Below are 24,003 nucleotides of genomic sequence, written 5' to 3'. Positions count from 1 at the left end.
GCCCCCCCGGTTGCCCGAACTCTCATTCCCCTCCGCCCCAGAGCCCAGGGATCCAGAGGGAGAAACAGCCTGATGCTCGATCTCAGGCTTGCACAGAGTTTCCTGCACTCTGCCCTCTCCTTTCCATAGGGCATGCTGGGAATTGCAGCTGCCAGGGACTCTCTAGTGCCCTCTCCCTCCCACAAGCTTCTATGTGTAAGGTGGATTCTGCAGGGTCCAGTGGCCCCTAGTGGTGGCCAGCAGCACTGCTGACCATTTCTGTGGGGAAAGGAAATTCTGTGTGCACAACATTAATTTCTGCAAAATTCTGCATTGCGCAGTAGCACAGAATTTCCCTAGGAGTATAGGATGTAGGAGCTCCAGTCATGAATCCCAACCCCAATGTGCTAGGTGTGATAACAAAAAGATGGCCCTAAAATTCCTACTGAAATCAATGAGAACGTGGCTGGTTAAAAGAAAAGAGAACTGAGCCCGAAAATCTTGTCTGCAAACACAACAGAAGACATCAAATTTCAATTTTAAGCTCCCAAGTAGTTATTATCAAGCAGTGCAAAATGGCAGTTAAAAGCATCAATCGTCCCCTCAAATAAACAAAGCTGTAAGCAGTGGCAACTAATTTTGGTTACAATTTCTAACCTGTAAAAGAGAGCTCTCTGAAATTCATCTCTAGCATTCCATTGCTGCAGTATCTATGGGCCAGAAATCCCCACTGGAGTCAATTTTTAAAATTTCCTGTTGACTGCAAGGGGAGCAGGCTCTAAGCAAAGATGCTATATAAAGACTAGACTGCAATTTTCACTCGCACATGAGTGAATTTACACATGCAATTAGACTCATTCAGCTCAATGGGATTACTCATGTGAGCAAGTGCTCACCAAAAGGAGAGTAAGGATTGCACAAACTAGCCTTAAGTAAACAGAGGGACAATGGAAGTTAATTCCCAAACCATCTATCCCTTTCAACAATGAACTAAACAACCTTGTTATAATAAAGCTAGCTTGAGGTGGCTCCATTTTAAGCCTCAGTCACTCCAGTGCCATCCAGGTGGCTAGTAAAAGCCACACTTAGCGATGACTAGTCACGACCAATAAGGTATTTAGCTCCCATCCACAGTGCAGAGATTTTAAATTAAAAAAAAAAAAAAAAAGGAAAAGGTTACAAAAAATGTTCAGTCTTTGTTTTATTGAGTTACAACAAATGAGCAACAAGTTAGAAAAGTTGATTTTATTCAAATTCCCTAGAATTATATTTGTGCAGTGTACTGAAATATGGGTGTCTCCAAAAGACAACTAGTCAGATTGCAACACTTTTACCAGCTCTCTTTCATGCGTGCTGGCTCACTCTAAAATAAAAAGGGTAGGGCTATTTGAAAAAAGTGCACTCGGGGATCTAGAACTGATCTAACATTTAGTGGCCAGAGTTAAAGGAAACGTATGTTGTGCACTACAACATCTAAAGCTGAAGGGCAGACAAAAAAATATAATCCATCTTTGTACCGACTAAAGAAATATGAACAAGTTCATTTATGAAGAATCTTCATTTCCCCATTGTCACTCCTTTTGGGGGCTGTAATGCATGTAAAAAGGAAATAAAAAAGGTGCTCAAATAAGACAGAGGCATGCTATTAAGGTCGTCAGAGGTCTGTGGCTCTAGCTGGCATTTGATGGTTGGGCAAGGGTGAGATACAACAGTTGGAAAGGAGATTTGCCCCTCCATTGCACAGAAATGTGGCGAGTTAAATAATTTAGCCAGCAGCGGGTATTTTGTTTTTGTTTTTTAAAGAAAGTTGAACAAGCAACACCACCACAAACCCCTTGATTCATTCAGTGGGCTGAAATGTAAACCGTCATTCGGGTGAAAATCCAGGACCAGCTACTGATGCACCACATTGAAAAGATTTCAAAGTTTTAATATTTTAAAACCGAAGCAGATATAGTGGTTACTAATTCTAAAAACAAAAAGCCCCCAAACCTTGCAATGGGATGATCTGAAAAAGTAACTTGCACCAGTTAAAAAGGTAACAAAATTCCCACTTTGTACAAATTAGTTCCAGTAGAGGAGGACGGTGAGGGGAAGGGAAGCTAGGGAGAAACCTATGTACAAGGACCCTTTCTTCTTTAATGCGGTAGTAGGACTTTGGCACTACAAACAATTCCATATCAGTGCTCCACGGTATTTCTCACTGTGCCTCTGCAAGCGTGGTTCGACTCAGAGTTGCAACATATTGGTTATCTTGTCCCAAGTAGGAAAATAGACGGTTATCTTGTTTTCAGAGACATTTTTCCCCCTTGATTATCATGACAGCACGACTGATGGACATCCCTACAAAAATCAAAAATGAGAAATATTTTATTTTTTAAATAAATGATGAGCACACATTCGCACTGTCAATGTTCCTCTTCACATTTATAGTGCTATTATATTTTACATTAACTGTACCTTGAGACCTTCCCAATGTGCCAGAGTTTTACAATTTACGGAGCATTTAACTGATACTTCCCCATACAGATTTCTAATGCTAACATAAAATAGGCCTGATTCTTCACTAAATCTGCATGATTTAGGAGGGTCTGATTCTTCACTGCCTTGTACCTTGTGTAGTCACTGACGCTTCTGTGAAGTGGGTATAATACGCTATTGTTCTGAACAGATGTCAGTGATTACACAAAATGCAAGGTAATGAAGAATCAGGCCCCTCTATGTCACATAGTTTCAGGGCTACCCTCTCTTGCTAGCTTTCCTGTGGTTTATTGGCCCCAATGCCTCATGAGTAACGGACTCTTCTTGAAGCAGGGATTTAACAAACCTCTCAACAAACTAAGAGACACCCTGAGTTCTCATGGCATTTCAGATGGGGATGTACTGGAGCAATTTACAATGAGGTTCTTACAGTAGAGATTTGTTTTGAAATATGAAAATTAGTGAAGCGTTGAGTCCGGGTGAAAGTGCAAACATCAGTTTACTCTGAAGTGAGTCCAGCAGTGACAGCCAGGCAGATCCTGTACAGTTTTCAAAACCCATCAAACACCATTGTGCTAAAGCATGTTTAAAAACTTTGCGCGAGTCATTCATTCCAGACCTTTTGTTAATATTGCCAACTAGTCTTATTTTCTGAGAGCATTCAGGATGCAGGGCAAACCAGTCTGTTAGTGTGAAATGGTGCACACACACAGGCGGTAAAAAAATTCCCAGGCCCTGTTGTCTTTGCTTAGCAAAACTCCCACTGAAATCAAATGGAATTTGCAAATGTTGTATCAGACTGAGTTGTTTCATCTATTTAGGGATTTACACCTTGCTCCTGAGAGGCACTGAGCACCAAACGCCGCATTGAGTTCAGTGGGCGTTGTAAGTGCTCAGCATCTCAGGATCAAACCTACAGGCCATTTTAGACCATTTTGGGTTCATCCAACCCCTGCTGAGGTCAGTGGCAAAACTTGTACTGACTTTAGTAGGAACAGGATCAAGCACTTAGGGCCCACCCCTGCAGTCCTTATTCCAACATGCAATGACATCAATAGTGCCAGCGGCAGATGCCTTTTAGGATATAGCCCTAAATCCCTAAAGAAATGAGAACTTGAATGAAAAGGGAGGGAAACCCCAATATTGCAACTATCCTTTTACCAAACCAACCACCCATCTAGAGCTGGGCCAGGCTATGTGACAGGCTGAGTGTGTTCAACTCTCACTGAAGTCAAAGGAAGCTGAGGGCACCAGCAGGCACTGTGCAGTTCAGGGGCTGAACGCACAAAGTAATGTGTACATTTGGCAAACAGCAAGTTGGAAACTTTTTTGTAAGCACTTCCCAGGTTGCCTTTGGTAAATGTCTGCGAAGCACCGCTCTGGGCCTGACTCACTTGCAAGCAAGGAACACCCTGCCCCACCCCTGCAGTGAGACAGCAGAGAAGACTGTGGTGGAGATATGGACTGCCGAGAACAAAGAAGGCACATGGAAGTGTTTCAGCAGCTGAGGAATAAGATTCTCATAGGCCAGGGATCGGTGACCCTTGGCACACGGCTCACCAGGGGAAGCACCCCGGTGGCCTGGGCCGGTTTGTTTACCTGCTGTGTCTACGGGTTCCACGGATTGTGGCTCCCACTGGCTCTGAGTCGCTGCTCCAGGCCAATAGGGACTGTGGGAACCGGTGCGGGCCGAGGGATGTGCTAGCCGCCACCCTCATTGGCCTGGAATGGCAAACCGTGGCCAGTGGGAGCTGCGATTGGCCAAACCTGCAGATGTGGCAGGTAAACAAACTGGCCCGGCTCAACCCGGCCCGGCCCACCAGGGTGCTTACCCTGGAGAGCTGCGTGCCAAAGGCTGCCGATCCCTGTCATAGACGATGGTAACAGATCTAAACAGCAAGCTCATGCAACTGTCAGAAAAGGGAAAAACCCACATCTTTGTACTGGTGGTCTTTGAAAGTAAAAAGCCCTGCTTCGGAGAGAAACTGGTCTTGGGACCGCGCCAGTGGGAGACAGCAGTGTGAAGAAAACCAGCAGTAATTACTAACCTTGCTGGCATTATCTGTTCCCACTCTCACGCCTGCCCATATCTGTGTTGTATTTAGGACCAAATTCTGCTTGTCTTACTAGCACAAATTGTAAACTGAGATCAATGGAACTACATCGATATAAAAGTGGTGCAAATCATATCAGAATCAGGCCCACTGACATCATTGTGAGTAGAATTAAGGGTCTCATTTGGGGCAGAGCACCTTCAAAATCATTGTCTTCAATGCACCTTGCAGGAGGCACTCAGCACCTGGCAGGAGTGAATTCTTAGCCCTTAAACTGTAGGCTCCTTAACGGTACAGGCCTTGTGATCCTATGGTATATGATTTAATAATAAATCTTTTTATATTCTATGGGTGGAATTTTCAAAATCATTCAGTATTGACCAAACTCTCTTCCCACTGAAATCAGTCAGCAGTAAAGCTCCCATTGACTTCACTGGGAGTAGAGTCTGGGGAACACCAAATGCTTCTGAAAATCCCCTTCTCTTTCACTCTCTAAAGAAACGTTCACTATATAGCTACTAATAATTTAAGGACCTACTCAAATTACATTTATCCATTAAGAATAACCTAAGAAATATGTGAAATGTTTATCAATTTTTAGGGAAATTTGACATGAACTCTGCAGATAACAGAAGTATAAAAAACGGATACTGAAAACATTTAGTTTAAAGTAATATCTGGGAGTGGATTTCTAAAATGCTATTGTTAAATTAACAAAAAAAAAATCACTCATTTTCAGTTGACGTTCTGGGTATGAGAAAAAGCACTGAGATTATGGCATCTTATTTAATTTTTGTAGGTTTCAAAGTTCATAAACACTACTCAGTCTCAAATTTAACTAGTTTTCAATTTAATTGCATCTAATCACATTAGGAAAAGAAGGTATCACGCTATTTACGCAATGATCAATCGATAATTAGACATCTATTGTTATTATTAATTCCCCTCACAGTCAATCCTTTAGTCAAATTCCAGTTTGGATAATAATATTCTGCTTAGTAAGACTCCTCCTCCGCTTTGACAAGATACAGTATTAATCGTCACTTTCTGTCTTAAACTGATGTATAGTGCTGTTGTGGGCTGTTGGAGAGGCATATTTTGAGTCGGGGAAAACCAGGGTACTTCCAGTGACTTTAACTGAGTTACTCTGGACTTGCACTGCTTTAAACTGAGAAAAGAATCTGGTCCAGCATTAGGTGAGTTAGGACCAAAATTTAGGTTTAGTTTTTAATACAACCAAGTTGTACAAAACCTGCTATGAAGAGGGGTCAAAGATTAAAAAAAAAAAAAAAAGAAGAAGAAAATTAGAACAATCTGTCTCGTGGAAAAAATGAACAATTATTTTCTTTTCCTCCCAATTTGAAATCAGTCATATGTGTTTAGCAGATGAGATGAGTGTTCCACTGTTGAGGGATAGCTCAGCGGCTTGAGCATTGGCCTGCTAAATCCCAGGGTTGTGAGATTAATGCTTCAGGGGGCCAAAAAATTTGTCTGGGGATTGGTCCTGCTTTAAGCTGGGGGTTGGACTAGATGACCTTCTCAGGACCCTTCCAACCCTAATTTTCTGTGTGTGCCTCCAAGAGCTTGCAGTGATATTTCAGGGGTTGCCAGAGCCAGAAGAGTACAAGCAGTGCACTACTTTTAGGCAAACATACCAACTAATAGTGCCAAGCATGTCAGAAGAACCTCACATTCCGCCACTAGAGGGCATGGGCTCACATTTTGAGTACTGAAGTGATAGATTTGTATGAAGGAAAACAAAATAGACAAAGGCTTCAGGCTTTTATCCAGCACTACGGCCAATGTGCTAAGAAATGAAGATATTAACAGAGGGCAAAGTCTTCATTTCTTGAATAATCTAATAGGTGAAAGTCCTATTAACCCAAACCTGTATATGATAGAATCACTCTTTCTTAAATGTACTTTTACTTTACTAGTCTTTATATGAAAATTCCTTGTCAAAAAGATAAACTAGTTGAAATTTAACAGATGTTAAAATATGTTTTATATTTTAAAAAAGTCTCTGAACACATCACACTAAGACTATCTCTGCATGCAAAAGTTGTTGCAATGGTGTACCAGTGTTATCAGCACCACTGCAAATACTCTTTCTCAGAACAAGTCTAAGGATCAATGAATGCTATATTGCCGCAGTGGTAGAATGGACTAAAAGTACAGGCAACTGCATCTGCACTGTTGCAATTAGTTCTTCCAGCACAGTCCCACAATGCACCTATAACCCCATCAGTGACCACTCTATGCAATATGCATCATCTCCTGTGCTCAGGATCATTTTCTTACTTTAAGCTACTGCAGCTTCTGAAAATTTAATGCACAATTTTTTTTTTTAATATGGTGCATTTCATGCTATCTCGATGGCCTTTTTAGTTACAAATATTTTTTGCCATACTGGTGCCATTTAATTTTACAAAATGATAGTTTAAAAAATCTGCATTATTTTCAAAATTGTTGTTACATCTTCAGATTATCACGAAGGGGTGATGTGCTGGGGACTTTTGGAAATATGCTTCAAGTAGACAAGCTGAAGATTTTGCACTAAGCCAGGATGAGTAGCTTACAGTGGTTCAATTCAACTAAACAGCACAATTTTCTAGTGTAGACAGTGCTAAGCGTCAGTCATAGCTTTGAATTTTCTGGGTTTGCTAGAAATTGCACGTTTTGCATTTATTGTAGGTCAATGGAAAATTGTTAATAATCGGCAAAACAGATATTATTTAACAATAAATTTCTAACACATACATGCTACTTTATTGATCTAATGGACTAAGGAGAGGATAGTTTAAGGAGATACCATTAACAGATTCAGTTACCTCAGTTACACTAGGGTAAATCTGGAGTAACTTCAATGAACTCAGGAAGTCAATGAAGTCCAAAGAAGTCAATGGAATTATTCCAGATTTACATTTGTATAACTGAGACCAGAAACTGGTTCCAAGTCTTCAAACCACACTCCCTTTTACACAGAGAGAGCTTAGAATTAGAAATCTCCTTAGCAAATCCCCTGCAGTTCACTTTTACAGTGAGACTCTTGTGAAGAAAAACTGCTAACCCACATACAAGCCTTGGACTGGAGTAATTCCTGCGCTTCTAGAATACAGTGCCCCTGTCCCTGTGTGTTTAACATTAGAAAGGTCCCCTCATCTGCAGGAGGAAGACAGCTCATTTGCACAAGTCATTTCTGTTCCCACTTGGCTCAACATATTGTTACTTGCTGTTGCAAGTAACAAAAGAATGTTTTTGAACTGGGCCCAGGCAACATCTCGACCTCTTCTCTGAGCAGGGCAGACTGCTGCTGAGCCAAGATCCATGCTGACCTGTTGCAAAAATAGTCATGGCTGCTATTCACTGGAGATGATTATTATGTGAGCAACATGGATATTAGTAACTATGGTTACCTACTTTTTCTTTGTATGGCTTCATCGGCATGCTTTATATCAAACTCTAAAGAGGTTACGTGAGGTCAATTAAAGGGAGAGTGTTTCAGCTTAATGAGTTATTCCAAGCGTCTTCTCTTACCCAGTACATGACAAACACCAAAAACACAACAAACAAAGAAAATGTTCCCAATCCCTCCCATATTAAATATTTAGTTTAATCTACAGAAGACAGGACAGCTTCCCTTGTGCTCAGAAATCCAGTAGACACATAACATGCACCAGGAAAGCACTCCTGGGATTTAAATTAAAAAGAGGCTGTTGACTCTTGTCAGGACTGAGGCTAGGTCAGACTAACAAGGCAGTGGTAGTGTTACCTGTTTAAATATGGGAATTCTCTCCAGATACACTTTCAGAATCAAAATCTCCTAACTCAGCTTGGCCTTCAGGTGCAGTTTGACTCCAGCTGTCTGTACAGTCCGAGACAGCATCATCATCCCCTACTGTCACCTCCACCCAGTTCACATCTCCAGCATCCTCATTTTCCTCACTACCGTGGCCGTCTTGGCTGTTGCATTCCAATCTGTCCTCAGTTTGATTGCCTAACAAAGAGTCTTTTGGTGGCTCATAGTCTTCTGTTGATCTCATGACTAGTTTGCCCACGTTCTCTTCATTCAGCTTTTTGTGCTCCTGGTAATGCTGCTGAGACACCTGGTTACTGTTCTTTGGACTCTCATTTTGTTTTAATCCCTTTGTCTGTTTTTGCTCATTATGACCCTCCGCAACATACTGCTGTTGGTATCGGTCAATCCATTTTAATGTCCCAGTTCTTAGGGAGGATCGATTCTCCTTGAACCAGCGGACTATTTCAGTTCTAATGAGCCCAGTTTGAGCTGCTAACTGGTCATACTCCTGGGGTGATGGCCACTGGGTTCTTGCAAATGTGCTCTTCAGCAAGTGAATCTGCTCTTGGTTTTTTTTGTTAAATGCTGTGGAGGATTCGGATTCGGACAAAGAACTGGGTAGCTGGGAGCTATTCAGCAGCTCAGTCTGGCTTATTGTACCATTATGAAGTCCCTGATCTTTATTTTTTTTGTTGGATCCCATAGAGTCCAAGACAGCTTGTTCCATGCTATCTCTTAGCTTTCTCCTCTCAGAGAACCAGGAATCAACCTCTCTTCTACTCAGCTTGGTTTCCACTCTAAGTCTGTCCAATTCTCCTTGGGTTGGAAAAGAGCTTCTAAGAAAACTTTCTTCAAGAATTCTAAGCTGCTCTTGTGTTTTCTCTTTGAACCTCTGGGGTGTGAAATCTGTGTATGTGTGGTATGTACGCCCATGCCGGGCAGCTGCAATGGCTAACTGATCTTTTGCTATAGATTCACTAGTGATGTGAACAATGCCCCTTTGACTTCTGTATCTGTGATCACTGAACCACTTCTTGATCTCGCTTCTGGAGAGACCGGTTACTTCTATTAGCCTGTAGACTTCTGCATCGTCAGGAAATTGGCTCATGATAAAACTAGACTTTAGTTCTGCTATCTGTTCCTTGGTCTTTTTTCGGTCATTTGTTGGTGTCAATGGAGCAGCATTCAGCTTGGGTGAGACCTCAGGCACATGAACTATATGTGGACGCTTGACTTCTGGGGCACCTGACAAGGTCTGTATTGTCCGTTTCTGTCCATGATTAGCAGCAACAGCAAGTGTAATCGGTGAGCAAGAAACTGTCGATCCATTTGACACTTGAGTCAAAACCAGGCCAGTCTGGCCGAGTATCTGGCAAGGTACAGCTGTTTGGATAATTGGCTGTGGCATTTTTGCAGCTGTCAGATGAGCTGGCAGGACAGTGATGGTTTGGGGCACTGACTGGATGGTTCCATTAAACATCTTCTTTCTTGCCTCTTCTACCTCTTCTGGTGACCAACTTATTCCATGCTTCAAACGCTGGGTAGCAAACCAGATTCGGATTTGCTCCTCTGGATGTTTTGATGCTGCTGTCAACCATGACAGCTCTGCTTGTGTTGGGTAAGGAAATTTATTAAAGGAGTTGATCATGGTTGCATTAGTGTCCAGTGCACAGTTGTATTTGGTACTGTTCAGAGGGACCGGGACCTTGGGGACAAGGTTGATATTTGGTGGCAGCTGTACAGAGGGCATAACATGAGCCAATACATCATGAAGAAAGTCAGCTCCGTTGATACAAGCAATAGATTCAGTGGTTTCTGTAATGACATGGGGGAGGGTCCCATCAACATGGTTTTCCATACCTCCCTCTTCTGTCTTTTTGGGACCCTTCTTGGTCTCGACTTTAGGCCTTCCCTGTTTCATAACTGGGGTTTTACTTACATTGATCTCAGCATGAAGGGCTTCATCATACTCTGCATTTTCTAATCCACTGTTTGTGACAGTGACAACATTATTGGTTGTCTCAATGGATTGCTCTAACACAGTCTGATTATTGCGTTTGATTAATTTCAGTTTAAAATTATTCTCTCCCAGGTGATATTTTGTGTTGTGATCAGATAAGGAATCATATTTTTTGGTTGTAAAGTTACATTCAGCACACACGTAGAGAGGGTTGAGGATTACATTTGGATGCTGTGTGTCAACATGCTCCGTAAATTCATTTAGGTTTTGTGTTGAATAAGGACAGTATTTACATTCATAACCACCTTGGGGTTTCTTGGATTGATTCTCAACTGAGACTTTTCCATCCATCACTTCACATTCTTTTACAGAGTTTTCTGTATCAGCAGCCCAGCCACCTTTAGAATCCTGCTGGGGAGTGCCAGCATCTCTTTCTTTTAAGACTTCTCCATCCTCAGGAACAGCCTGCTCCATTAATTCAGGTGATCGCAGCATACATGGAGTTGTTGACTTTCTTTTGCTAGCCATAGCACCTATTATGGTGTGCAACTGTTTCAGACGGTGACTCTCTTTTGGGGGAACAAACCCAAAGAAGCCCTCTCTAATGGCTCTGATTTTCCTTGAATGTTATGGCCTGGTATGTTTCCAAAAGAGTTTAAGTGCCATCTGTGATCGTCAGCTCCAACCCCCAAACATACTGGGCTGCATTACACCTGCAAAACAAAACACACAATTAGATTTTTATTTATAATGCATTAAAAAAAAAAAAAAAAGTCAGCCCCCAAAACACATGCATCTAGGATTCAACCCTGGATAATGCTGAACACTCTCTTTTCCTTCTAGTAGACAGATGAATGTGAAAACACTGGTTTGCTTCATGTGTTACAAGGCATGAGAACATCTAATATTCTTTTCCCAATTAATTCAAGGGCAGGATCTAGCTGACAAAAGAAATGAGCATCTCAGAATGAAAAATGCATTAAAGGTAGAAAATGGCATGGGAACAGAAGTCAAGATGATCAGACATAATGTTTAAGACCCATTACAGAGCCAACAAATTTAGCTGGGCAAGGAAGAAGATACACAGTATTTATACATGTATCCTTCTTTAGAGGCTCCAGCTTCTATTACCATTATTTTTAAGCGTACTATTTTAAAACTGAATGTGTTTTATATGAAACTTAATTACGTCATACGGTGGCTTGCATAGTAAGTATACAGCTACTGAATGAGTGTGGTTACTAATCCAGGGTGATTAGATATAGGGTAGTCTCACTTGTGTTGGTACATGCAGAATGGAAAAAAAGAGAGCTAGGGAAAAGCAAATATTTATTTTATACACAGCCACTCAATTTTGAAATGCTACGTCTTGATTTAGAGTAGACTAAAATAGACAGCTAATTGCTGCATCAGCCCTTTGTGAAGATGCTACAAGTTACAGCGATATAAATAAAGTTTTCTTAAAGAACGCTTTTCACTGAAAATCGATAAAAATGACCGAGGGAAATTTCTAGAAGGCCCATTTCTCTCTCTCTCTCTCTCTCACACACACACACATCCACCCACCCATACTATACTTTGTTCCTACTGGTGTTATGATAAAACTGTAAGTTATATATTGAATTTTTCTGAAGGATTTCCTTAGCTCTATTTAACTATTTCAGGGATTGGATTCACATATTTTAGGATTTTGAAGTCCTGATGTTCTGCATGGATTTTTTTAAGTTAATGTTTTATTTTTTAAAGAACATGACATCAACACCAGTCAGTAGAATAGCAAACAAGAACAAAATGACACAAGCTGTATTATGATATCTCTGTGCTGATAAAGGGGATGGAATTTAAGTGTCACAACAACTTAATGTACCTAAACCAAAATATTAATGTCAGTGTAAATTTCACTTGTAAGTAAATGGAGGAGTTAAAGGGACATAGAGACCTTCTGAAAATATCTGTTTCTAGGTAATAATGGCAGATTTTTCAGAGGTGCTGAGAACCTGATGTTCCTGTTGAAGTTAGATGGAGCTATGGACGCTCAGCACTGCTGGAAACCAGGTCAAACTCAAAAAAGATCAAAATTCTGCTCTTGGTTACACAGGCATAAACCCAAAATAACTGCTAATCCATTGGCTTCCATGCCAATGGATTTAACTCTCCAGTTCAAACTCAGGTGACGCTACTTCAGAAATAGGCTTTAAAAATCTTGCAAATGCCGTTCACATTTCCAATGGCTCAGTCCTGAAAGTGCATCTCACTCACCTGCAGAGGCATTTCTCTAATTCACAATCAAACCTGGGTTTGGTTCGCTTTGGGACCACTCAAGAGCTCAAGCTAGTGCAGAATGTGACTGCCCACTTAATGTACGGTGCATCAGGCAGAAGCACATAACACCAGAGAACTGCTTTCATGTAAATTTCTGGGTGGAGCTCAAGGTGCTGGTTTTAAGTTATAAAACACTGAATGATTTGGGACTCAGTTGAGTGACTCTTCTCCTTATGCAATGTTGCCAGTGATCAGCAAAGACAAGCACTTGAACTGAAGCCTCCTACCGACAGACTGTTTTCTTTGAGGGATCCTTAACTCCAATTTGCTTCCTTCCTTGGTCTGTCAGAGCCTGGATTCTGTAAACTTCTGTGCATGCTTCAGAACTAATCTTTACTAAGAGGCAGCCAAGGTTCATAGACGGAGGAGCTGTATACGGAAGGGGACGTAAGGATGAGTAGGTAGAGGGTCTTTATTTTTGTAGGGGGACTATTAATTGGAGAATTTATGGATCAAGGTCCTGTATGGAAATATTTTAAAATTTCTAATTGCATGTTTTTAAATGCTGAGAGGAGTCCAGAGCCTAGCAGAGACATTGGAGGAATCTAAATTAAATAATGATATAACATTGCATGGCAGTTTTAACTGGATACGATGTTCTCCTGTCCAGGGTTACTGTGCACTATTAAACAGCTATGGCATTCCAGCCCCAAAAGGGCCTGCATTTGAGTGGTGGGTGAAGCGATTCCCTATATTTCACAGTGTGGAGCACCTGGGCACAAAAGGCTCTCACTAAATGTGAATTATTAAAATGGTACAGCAAAAGTGTGGAGGAGAACACAGCTGAAGATGCTGTTTGTTACATAATAGACTTCTCAGCATAGATCCATGCTGTCTTGGGCCTGGTCTACAATATGAGTTTATCTCGAATTTAGCAGCGTTAAACCAAATTAACCCTGCACCCATCTACATAACAAAGCCCTTTACTTCGGTATAAAAGGCTCTTAATATCGATATCTGTACTCCTCCCCCACGAGGGGAGTAGCGCTGAAATCGGTATTGCCATTTCGAATTAGGGTTAGTGTGGCCGCAATTCGACGGTATTGGCCTCCGGGAGCTATTCCACAGTGCACCACTGTGATCGCTCTGGACAGCAATCTGAACTCGGATGCAGTGGCCAGGTAGACAGGAAAAGCCCCGCGAACTTTTCAATTTTATTTCCTGTTTGCCCAGCGTGGAGAGCTGATCAGCACAGGTGACCATGCAGTCCCAGAATCAGCATGGATCGTACGGGAGATCCTGGATCTGATCTCTGTATGGGGAGATAAATCTGTTCTATCAGAACTCCGTTCCAATAGACAAAATGCCAAAACATTTGAAAAAATCTCCAAGGCTATGATGGACAGAGGCCACAACAGGGACTCAACACAGTGCTGCATGAAACTTAAGGAGCTGAGACAAGCGTACCGGAAAGCCAAAGAATCAAATGGACGCTCACGAAGGGAGGGGCGACTGATGACTGCAGCTATCTGTAGCTATCCCACAGTTCTGCCCGGGCAATCCAGGGAAAAGGGCGCAAAATGATTGACTGAGGGAGGATTGACTGACGACATTTACCCATAACCATCTGCGACAAATTTTTGGCCTCATCAGGCATTGGGATCTCAACCCAGAATTCCAATGGGCGAGGGAGACTGTGGGAACTATGGGATAGCTACCCACAGTGCAACGCTCCAGAAGTCGACGCTAGCCTTGGTACATGGATGCACGCTGCCGAATTAATGTGCTTAGTGTGGCCGCGTGCCCTCGACTTTATACAATCTGTTTACAAAAATCGGTTTCTGTAAAATTGGAATAATCCCGTAGTGCAGCCATACCCTCGGTCACAGTCAGCTTCCTCTCATCACCTTTTATTAGTATGGACAGCTCTGTTCTACATACTAACAGAGACGATGCTTTGGCATGCTGGGGAAGTATGCTAATGCATATTGGCCCCAGTTCGGCAAAGCACTGACGGATGTGCTTAATGTTAAGCACATGTTTAAGTCCCATTGGGACTCAATGGGAATTAAGCACATCTTTAGGTGCTTCAATAAATAGGGATGGGACTGTTTCATGTGTTTCAGGTTAAGCATATGCTGAAATGCTTTGTTGAATCAGAGCTATTATGTTCACGCTCCTCTGACCTGAGAGCGCCAATATTGTACACCAGAAAGGATAATGCTGTCCATATCCCAAAGCCTTGCAGAGTCTGATGCGATACATTGGAGTACTGTACACATCTGGATTGACTCCTATAAGAGTTCTCTTTTTATTTGAAGAGTTCAGACCAGGGGGCCGAATTCAGGTTGCATTATGTGCATTATGATACTGACTTTACTTACATGGTCACATACCATTTTTACTGCAGGCCCCTGTCTCCACTGAGCATCACTGGTAGCAACATTTGTTTTGTGGAAGTAAAAAAGGGCTCATCCATTTTTACCACCATTGTGCCTAAATCTGCTCAGAGCTGCGTTAGATGCTGCAACTGTGAAATCTTTTGCTACCACTGGTGGTGCTGAGAGATTGTTAGAAAAGTGCTGGGGGATACAAGACCATCTATCCTCATCCCCCTTTCATATGTGACAGATTATTCCATCAAAAATAACAAATTCAAATTTGCTCATAGAAGAAACTCATTTTTATACTGCAGTGATCACAGTCAGTTTATTAATAGTTTATAAAGCCAGAAGGGACCAATTTGATCTAGTCTGATCTGTTGCATAACAGGCCACAGAATTTCCCTGAAATAATTCTTCTTATATGTTTCAGTTTCCATACCATGGCAAAATCCAGACATCACTCAATGAAATACAACTGCAGAACCATTTTATAATTATTTCTAAGCTTCCACTATTATTGTTCTAAAATAAAGATTAAAAGAGAGAGAGAGACAGACAGACAGACAGAGACAGAGACAAAGAGGCCACTTTGGTTTTTAGTCATCTCCCTTTCTCACTTTTCGCTTCACCACTTTGAAATAATAATACCACCTAGTTCTTCAGCCACAGAGCTCAAAGTGCATTACCCCTGCATTATCATTATCCCCACTTTACAGGTGGCAAAACTGGGGCACAGAAAGATGAAGTGACTTTCCCAAGGTCCCCAAGCACACCAGTGGCAGAGACAGGACTGGAACCCAGCTTTCCCAATTCCAAAGTCTAGTGCTCTATCCACTAGGCAACAGTGCCTCCCTAAGAACATGTTTTGTTTTATTCTGATTTTGTTTTATTTTCTCTAAAAGAACCATGTGATAAAATCAGCAACAGAAAGAGAATCTAAGAGGCATCAAAGCCAGAACAAGACTTATTGAACGTGTGCATGTGAGGATGCTCGGATAGAGTGGAGGAGCTGAGATACCAAAATGATGGGTACATTATAAATAGCTACACGGACAGATGGATAGATAGATAGATGTAGAAGAAAGCAAGACATTGTTCCAGTTAAGATTGTAATTAAGGCTAAAAATTGTACAAGGCTCCAGTTGGGCATGGTCTCAAATAGCTCTTACGGAGAATGATGTGGAAAGACTTTTTTTTCCTTTTAACTTACAGTTTGTAAATTTATTTTTAAGAATTAGTTTTTCTGCTCAAAAAAAAATTGTGACCCTATGTGCAAATTAAGGACAAACTGGATGCTTCCCTTTAGAGATTTGTAAAAAGTAAACTCTATTCTGATCATCCCTGTTTACTTGCAGGAAAAGATCCACAGAAGTTCTTCCCAGTCCCAGACATCAGTGAGATCTCTGTGATGGCACAGAAAACCACTTTGACCCCTTGACTTTTACGTGAGATGGCCTGCCTGCAAGAGGAGGAAAAATAGGGGGCCCGTGAAGATGCATCTCAAACCAGCTGATGCATACATTGCCTTTTGCTGTCAGGGTGAGGAAAACATTTCTCCAGCACTTGACCTCCTCGATGGGATGTCTGCCAAAGTGTAGAGACACTGTAAATTCAGATGTCCATGGTGCCTGTCCCTCCAATACCTTGGCTCACGTCTCATTTGGGATAAATTAATATAAAATTGTTAAGAAGCCCCCTCCAGCCCTGAAGCTACCAGTCAGTTCTCATAACAAATGAAGATCACATATGCCAAATCTCAAAGAATCACATCATATGAATTTGGAGGGGCTGCCACATCTAATTTAATAGCTTTTCACTGGGAATGTCAGAGAAAATAACACAAGTGTCTCAGAGCTTTCAAAAGGAAGCATCTTATCAGGACATCAAAGCCCACAAAAGATGGCTTTTAGCTTCCTTGGGTTTTCTGACAGGTTGTTAAATGATTCTGCCTCTGCTCCTCTGAAACGGGCACCTCAGACTCTCCTGTGCTTAAAAGTTAACTAGATCAGCCGCTAAGGAATAATACCAACTTGCTAGCACAGGGGTTCTCAACCTTCTTCTTTTGGAGGCCCCTCAACATGCTATAAAATCTCCATGGCTCACTTGTGCCACAACAACTGGCTTTCTGCAAATAGAAGCCAGGGCTGGTGTTAGGGGATAGCAAGCAGGGTGACTGCCTGAGGCCCCATGTCAGAGGGGTTCCACGAAGCCACACTGCTCAGGCTTTGGCTTCAACCCTGGGTGGCAGGGATCAGGGCCCTGGGCTTCAGCCCCATGCAGTGGGCATCGGCTTTCTATCCTGGGCTCCAGCAAGTCTAATGCTTGCCCTGCTTGGTGGCCCCCCTGAAACCTGCTCGTGGCCCCTTAGGGGGCCCTGGACCCCTGGTTGAGAACCACTGTGCTGGCATGAGTCACCACATTGTACCAACAGATGGCTGTTTCTGTAACTAGTAATGATTTAAAATCAATCAAACCCCAAACTCATTCAGCTACAGCCTAGCTTTGTTCCACAGCAACAAACCAACCTACGTAGAAAACAAAAAAGTTAAACTTCATCTCACAGCCTTCATTTAATTTTTCAAAAATACTATGATTTTTAGGGGCCAAATTCATCCCTGGTATGAAGCCAATGGTGTTTTGCCAAGAATGGATTATTTTTTTTTGCCCTAGTCATGCACAGCCTCCCTCACCACAACCCAGCCTGTTTTGTTGTTTATGTTTCATTATCATTGGGAATCCATTGACCTTCCTTTCAGTTGCTTTTGTTAACAGAAGCAGTTGCAGGCAGTGTGGGGGTGCAGAGATGAGCTGTTGTTACTGGTGCTCCACCACAGGGGCCATGGAACTAGGCCTCAGCGAGCACAACAGGCAGAGAGGCCTTAGACCAGTGACTCGTTCAGGCCAAGCATACATGACTCATCTGAACATGGGGATGAAATATAGACTTCACACAGCCAAACCCTGGCCTCCTTCCTGCACCCCCATCCCCTCAACCTGAGCTGCCATATTTCCTTTTTGTTTTGCCACACTAGAACACAAAATCCTGGTATTTCATGAGCTAATACTCAAAAAGCTAAAGACAACAAGTGCCGGAGCTTGGTCCAAGCCGTGTGTGTGTGTGTGTGTGTGTGTGTGTGTGTGTGTGTGTGTGTGTGTGTGTGTGTGTGTGTGTGTGTGTGTGTGTGTGTGTGTGTGTGTTAAAAAGCATCTTTCCTTGGCCCTGCTACTGACAACTGATTTGAGCTGGAATTGTCCAGGTCAAAAGTGACCTGCTCCTTTAAATATATCTTCTCAAAAATCCATTACAGCATTTGCATGAGCGGCCACAGTGAACGGCTTTGTTACTGTTTAGTTCTGGGTCAGAATAACTCAACTTCCCCCTCACAATGACTTTTTAAATAGGAAAATGGCTCCACAGAGCCAGACTTGGGGACAGAGTGTCAACTGATTTTGTGCATCCATGTGAGAAAAAGCCCCAGACTTCTTAGCTGTTTCCTTAGGCACTGAACAGAGGGCAAGAATGGGGCCACTGATGAGTTCTTAAGAACCATACAGTGCAACAGGCTGCGAAAAATGAACCAATGCTTAGGCCAGATCTACACTAGAAAAGGTTTCCCAGTATAACTATACCAGTGTAACTATACCAGCAAATCCTTCCAGTATAGATGCAGCTTATACCGGCAAAAAAGTGCTTTTACTGACATAGCTTATGCCTGTTCCCTGAGGTAAATAAGTTCTACTGGCAAAACGACTTTCATGCCAGTATAACTGTATCTACAATAGGGCTTTTGCGGGCATAGAAATGTAAAAAAAAAAATCCACTCCCCTATCTGACATTTCTGTACTGTCAAAAGTTTCTAGTGTAGACCTGGCTTCAGGAGTTGTTCTAGCCTAGGAATGATCAGACCAAGAATCAAAATTCTTTACCTGCTGAACGCTGAGCCTCTTGAGAAGTGGGCATTAGCCCCTCTTCATACACTCACATCCCTTTCTTTCAACACTTGTGGCCCTAACCACGGGCCAGTTGCACCTCCTAATTTCTACTTTGGGGCTCCCTCCTCACAATTATCTGCTTGAGGAACAGTGCTCCCTCTAAGCTGGCTCCCCAGAGGAAGCAGCAGAGTGGAAATTTCCCATGTAGTTGGGATACTGCCCATTTGCACAAAGCAAAGCCAAAACCCAGAGAAGAGCAACTGCAACCAATGTGACAGAGAAGATGAGAGGTGCCTTTGACTCCAACATGCAGAATATGAGGGGCGTGAGAAAGGTATTTCCTCATGTCATCAGAAATTCTAAGAAACCTCTCCTTAAAAAGCAATAAGGAAAATCTTCGTAACTCTGGGAGAAAGGAGAGAGACACCAGAAATGGGACTATGCTATACAGCATCCTACAATAGTATCAAAATTGGCCAGATCTGACAAATGGGTAAGGGATGAAACCCCAAACTGTTTGAAACCCTATCTTCGGTGAATCGTACCTACTGCAGATTGATACCCAAGAGGTCTGTTCGTCTTTTTTTTTTTTTTTTTTTTAAAGAAAAATTACATCCCTCTCCCCGACACACTTTGGCATCACTTGTATGGCTTATCATGCTAACAGAATCTAACTGATCTATCTTACTCAGTTGTCTGCTCTGCCATACATCAACACAGAGGGACCCCAGTACCTGCCTTCATCCAGACATTTGTGGCAGGGAAAAGAACAACAATAATCAAAAGAAAATATAAATTCAAATGAACGAACAAAAAATTGGGGTTTCATTTCCAAGAAAGGGTGGGAGTGGTGTTGTCACTTTGAACAGGGAGGGTTGGGATTTTTTTTTTTTTTACTAATCTTTTGGTTTAATTGCTCAGTAGCCTAATCTCCATAAAAAGTATGTTCTTGATAATAAATTTCCTGAACACAACAAATCACCACAACTCAAGGAATGAATTGCGCCCTATGACTCAAAACTATAACAACAAAAAAGCTACAAGAAACAATGCCCCAGATCGGATGTCTAATTTCACTGAGTTCTGAACTGCCTCACACAGTTCTCCAATTCTTTTCTTTGGAACTCGTTCCTCGCAGTGAGTTACAGATGAAGCAGCTGGGGAACACACGTTAGGGACATCTCTGACAGAGAGCAGCCAAGTCTTTATGCCTTCAGGTTTCAGGATATTATCCCAGTTTATAGTGCAACAAAACAATCTGATTGAAAAACAATTACAGTCTACATTCATTACTCTTAGATGCCATTCAGATATTGTTTCTACCAACTCACAGACTGCACAGGCACTTTATAAAGTAGAAAATCAGTTGCATTGATTTCCTCTTATCAGCAGAATTTCTTACCACTGTCAGTACTCTAAAGCCAAGCACTCTACAATACTGCAACTATTCTATACCTGAACTGGCTAGTTAATTTCTGACTTGCTTCATTGATGGCTCCCTCTCCCCATACCTTTCAGACTTGTGCCTGCACATCATCTACAAGATTCAAAGCGTGGATGTGCATGCTTGACTTTGAAACACTTAATTTCAAGAGGCATGGCTATGCAAAAGTCATACTCGAGAAGTTTAGGCCAGAACAGATTTTAATTAACATTACATGATCAATCATCATACATTCCTTGCCTTATTTTTCACCACACAAAGACCATGGGAGGGGGAGATGGTAAAGGTGTGCAGTATATTAGAGTTATTATCCTGTCCCCATTTAGAAAAGCTAAATGAATGTTCATAATGTTGAGATAATATTTATTCCTTTACAAATCCAGGGATGTGGGATGAGAGTTACATTTCAGGGTATGAAAAGGAACCTACACGGGATAGTGTTTCCTCCCCCCACAACTGTTTTTAGCGTGCAGCTGTTACAGTAATATAAAAAAGCATATCAACTAGGATAGCGAAAATGCCATTACATTCTACTGTAATTACATGCTTAGCACATTTTCTAATAATGTAAAGGGGAATAAGCACAAGTGGACCAGGGCAAATGAGACCCATAAGTAAGTTCATATATAGCAGCTGGTTATAACTTACATGATTTACAGAAGAAAATAGTAGTAGAAGGAAAAAATTTGGGGAGATCTCATACTTGGAAGTTGGAGCACAGTTTACATTGGGACAATGTGTTGGGGAATACAATCTAGATCTTCTAAACCAGGGTTTCTCAAACAGGGGTTGCTGCTTGTGTAGGGAAAGCCCCTTACGGGCTGGGCCGGTGTGTTTATCTGTCCCGTCCACAGATCCGGCCAAGGGACTTACTGGCCGCCACTTCCAGCAGCTCCCATTGGCCCAGAGTAGCGATCCGCAGCCAGTGGGAGCTGCGATTTGCTGGGCCTGCGGATGGGGCAGGTAAACACACCGGCCCGCCCGCCAGGGGCTTTCCTTACACAAGTGGCAACCTCTGTTTGAGAAACTCTGTTCTAAACTTTTATTCATGTTGTAGCTGGCTAGAGGCTTGAGACCCTTTTGATTCTTTGTAGGTTGAATAAAATGGAATTAAAAGAAAGTGGAATTAGAAGGTGAGGGTTCTGAATAAGATTTATAATACTTGGGTGGAAATGTAAATTTACTAGGTTAATGTTAAAGAAACTTCTGAATAATTTGAATTATTCTGTTATTTTTGCTTCATGTATGTTAGTAGTAACAAAATGAAACTTAAAAAAAAAATTACAGTGCTATAAACAGAACACAATTTGAGAACATCCAGGTATTCATGATTATGGCTGTTTTTTGACACCTAGAATTCTAAACAAAAAAAGTGATTTGTAGTTTCTTTCTTATAAAATCATATGGTCAAGATTCCAAAAGCGACTAGTGATTCTGGGTGCTCTACTTTTTCGGCACCCGACCTGGGACAGTACAAAGGGCCTGACTTTCCGACAGCTGGTGCTCAGCACTATCTGAAAATCAGGCCCTCTTAAGATACTCCTTAAGGTACCTTTAAAGGATGCACCCCAAATCACTAGTGACTGGTCTTCATCACCCTAGCCTGTCAATTAACTACTGAACAAGACTCCATGTTGTTTTTTGGGGGCGTTGGGACGGTGGGTGGGAGGAGGGGACATTTTCAAAGGCACCAGGGGGTATTGACTGCAGAGGAAGGATGACCCAGTGGTAACAGCACTAGCCTAGGACTTTGGAAACCTGAGATGAGTTCCCTGTTCTGCCACAGACCTCCTATGAGACCTTGGGCAAGTTACTTAGCCTCTTTGAACTTTAGGGTTCCCCATCTGTAAAATGGAGATAATAGCACTGCCCTACCTAGTAGGGACGTTGTGAGAATAAATGCACTATAGACTGCAATGCACTTTGAGTGGTTGGTATTTATTATTATTAAAGCCAATAGGAGTTGTGTGACTAACTACCCTCTGTGCCATTGAAAATCTTCCCCTTTGTCTTTAAACAAATTTGGCTTGTATATGACCAGTGTGATAGTGATCTGGGCTTATAAATGGTATAAAATCATGTATACTGGGAGACGCCTTATCAAACCAAGACATACTAGTAAGTGTTATATAATTTACACAGGTACTTTGTTCTCATTGCAGATTTTTAAACTATAGACAACAGCAATTTGAAGACTTTCATCATGAAAAATAAACTTTGTCATTTGCATTGCTGAGAGTCCAAGGCCTCAAACAGAATCAGGGTTACACTAGCTATTGTACATACACAAATGGACAGTCCTTTCCCAGTTAAGTTTAATATTAAACTAAAATACTGTGTGTCATGACTTTTAAAAAAAAATTCCCAGCTAGGATCATCAGCCAGAATATTTACAGTTGATAGCTTAAAATTAGGTGCTTAAATCCATGTTTAGGGTCCTAAATATAAAAAGATACTCACTAGTCCCAGTAAAATCAACAGGAGATTAAGGTTCTTAGCACCTTATCAAGCTGATTATATTTCGGTGCCTGAGTGCAATTCTAGGAGCCTGCCTCTCAGGTCAGCCTGACTTTGTATTTTGAATCATCGTGGAATAATTTGTCTAAAAGGGAAGTTTCTCCTCTAACCCTTGTCACTTGGTGGTTAGTTTACACCCCGAAACATAATTATTTGCAGTACAGTAATGCATGGTAGTTCCACGAATGATGACTGCACATAGTCAGAGACTGTCTCCGTCTAGAAGAGCTTACAGGCTAAACAGACAAGGGATGGGCAGAAGAACGGACACCAGGAGGTGAAGTGACTTGTCCAAAGTCAAACAGCAGATCAGTGGCAGAGCTGGGGATGGAATCATTGTTTCCATACTTTTTGTTCAGTGCTCTATCCACTGGAACAGACTGTTTCTGCAAGCATGGCATGAAGGTTTATATCTTTCCAAAACTATATTTTTAAATATCCTACTTATCTGTAACAGTAAGTGTTCTCAATAGCCACAGAAATGTCTAACCTCTTCAAATCCTTGGCCTCAATTATTTCCAGTGGCAGTAAATTCTACGGGTTAATTATGCACTGTGTAAAAAAAATGTTGCTAGTAAAGTTGTGGTTTTTGTTTGTTTTTGTTCGGTGTGTGTAAAAAAAATAATCAAACTGGATTTCTAAAAAAAGGGTTTTTAAAAACTTGACTGAGTTTTCTTAATAGGAAAAGTATAAAATTACAAAACAATTACCCTAGCCACTCTAGTTCCCTGTCTATTCAGCTGGCTGAATTTCCATCACTGGATTCAACTTTCTCTATATTGGCTTTAACTGTGGGCATAAGATGGGAGGCATGTGATTTACAGATACAGAATAGAAAATGTATTTCTAGATAGGACCCTCCACTACACTGAGTAAACCCCAGCTGCATCCACAATTGATTTTACATGGAGAAAATTATTTGTTTGAGTATTTAGTTTCTTCTCTTTTGAAGCAATTTGATGCCTTTACAGAAGAGTGAGTTATCCTGGGGTGGGTTAAAGGATCACTCTTCATTCTAGCAACTTTTAGAAACAAACTCCATTTGTTAACATCTAAATGGCACCTCCTGGGTTTCCTTTCTCCTTCCTGTGATCTCTTCCATGACAGCTTTTCCCCACCTACACGGAATACATTCTCACCCTGAAGTACTTTTATCCACTTTAAACATAAGGTAAGAACTCTACCAGGTT

The 24,003-nt window shown here is 41.6% G+C and overlaps 1 protein-coding gene across 6 annotated transcripts in view; it reads right to left on the bottom strand.

The window, feature by feature from the left end:
• Positions 1-1,162: 1,162 nt before the first annotated feature.
• Positions 1,163-24,003, bottom strand: part of ZHX2 (zinc fingers and homeoboxes 2) — a 123,396-nt gene continuing 100,555 nt past the window's right edge. For all 6 annotated transcript variants that reach the window (XM_075063217.1, XM_032803519.2, XM_032803520.2 and 3 more), the window contains 2 exons: positions 8,287-10,986; positions 1,163-2,322 (listed from right to left, as the gene is read on the bottom strand). In XM_075063217.1, the coding sequence (XP_074919318.1) occupies positions 8,291-10,801 (2,511 nt within the window). In that variant the 5' untranslated portion in view covers positions 10,802-10,986 and the 3' untranslated portion in view covers positions 1,163-2,322; positions 8,287-8,290. The remainder of the gene's footprint in view (positions 2,323-8,286; positions 10,987-24,003) is intronic.

Source organism: Chelonoidis abingdonii, chromosome 2 (assembly GCF_003597395.2).
Source record: "Chelonoidis abingdonii isolate Lonesome George chromosome 2, CheloAbing_2.0, whole genome shotgun sequence".
Taxonomy (NCBI): Eukaryota; Metazoa; Chordata; order Testudines; family Testudinidae; genus Chelonoidis; species Chelonoidis abingdonii.
Note: the sequence above shows the minus strand (reverse complement) of the source record. Positions and strands in the feature narration are given on the sequence as shown.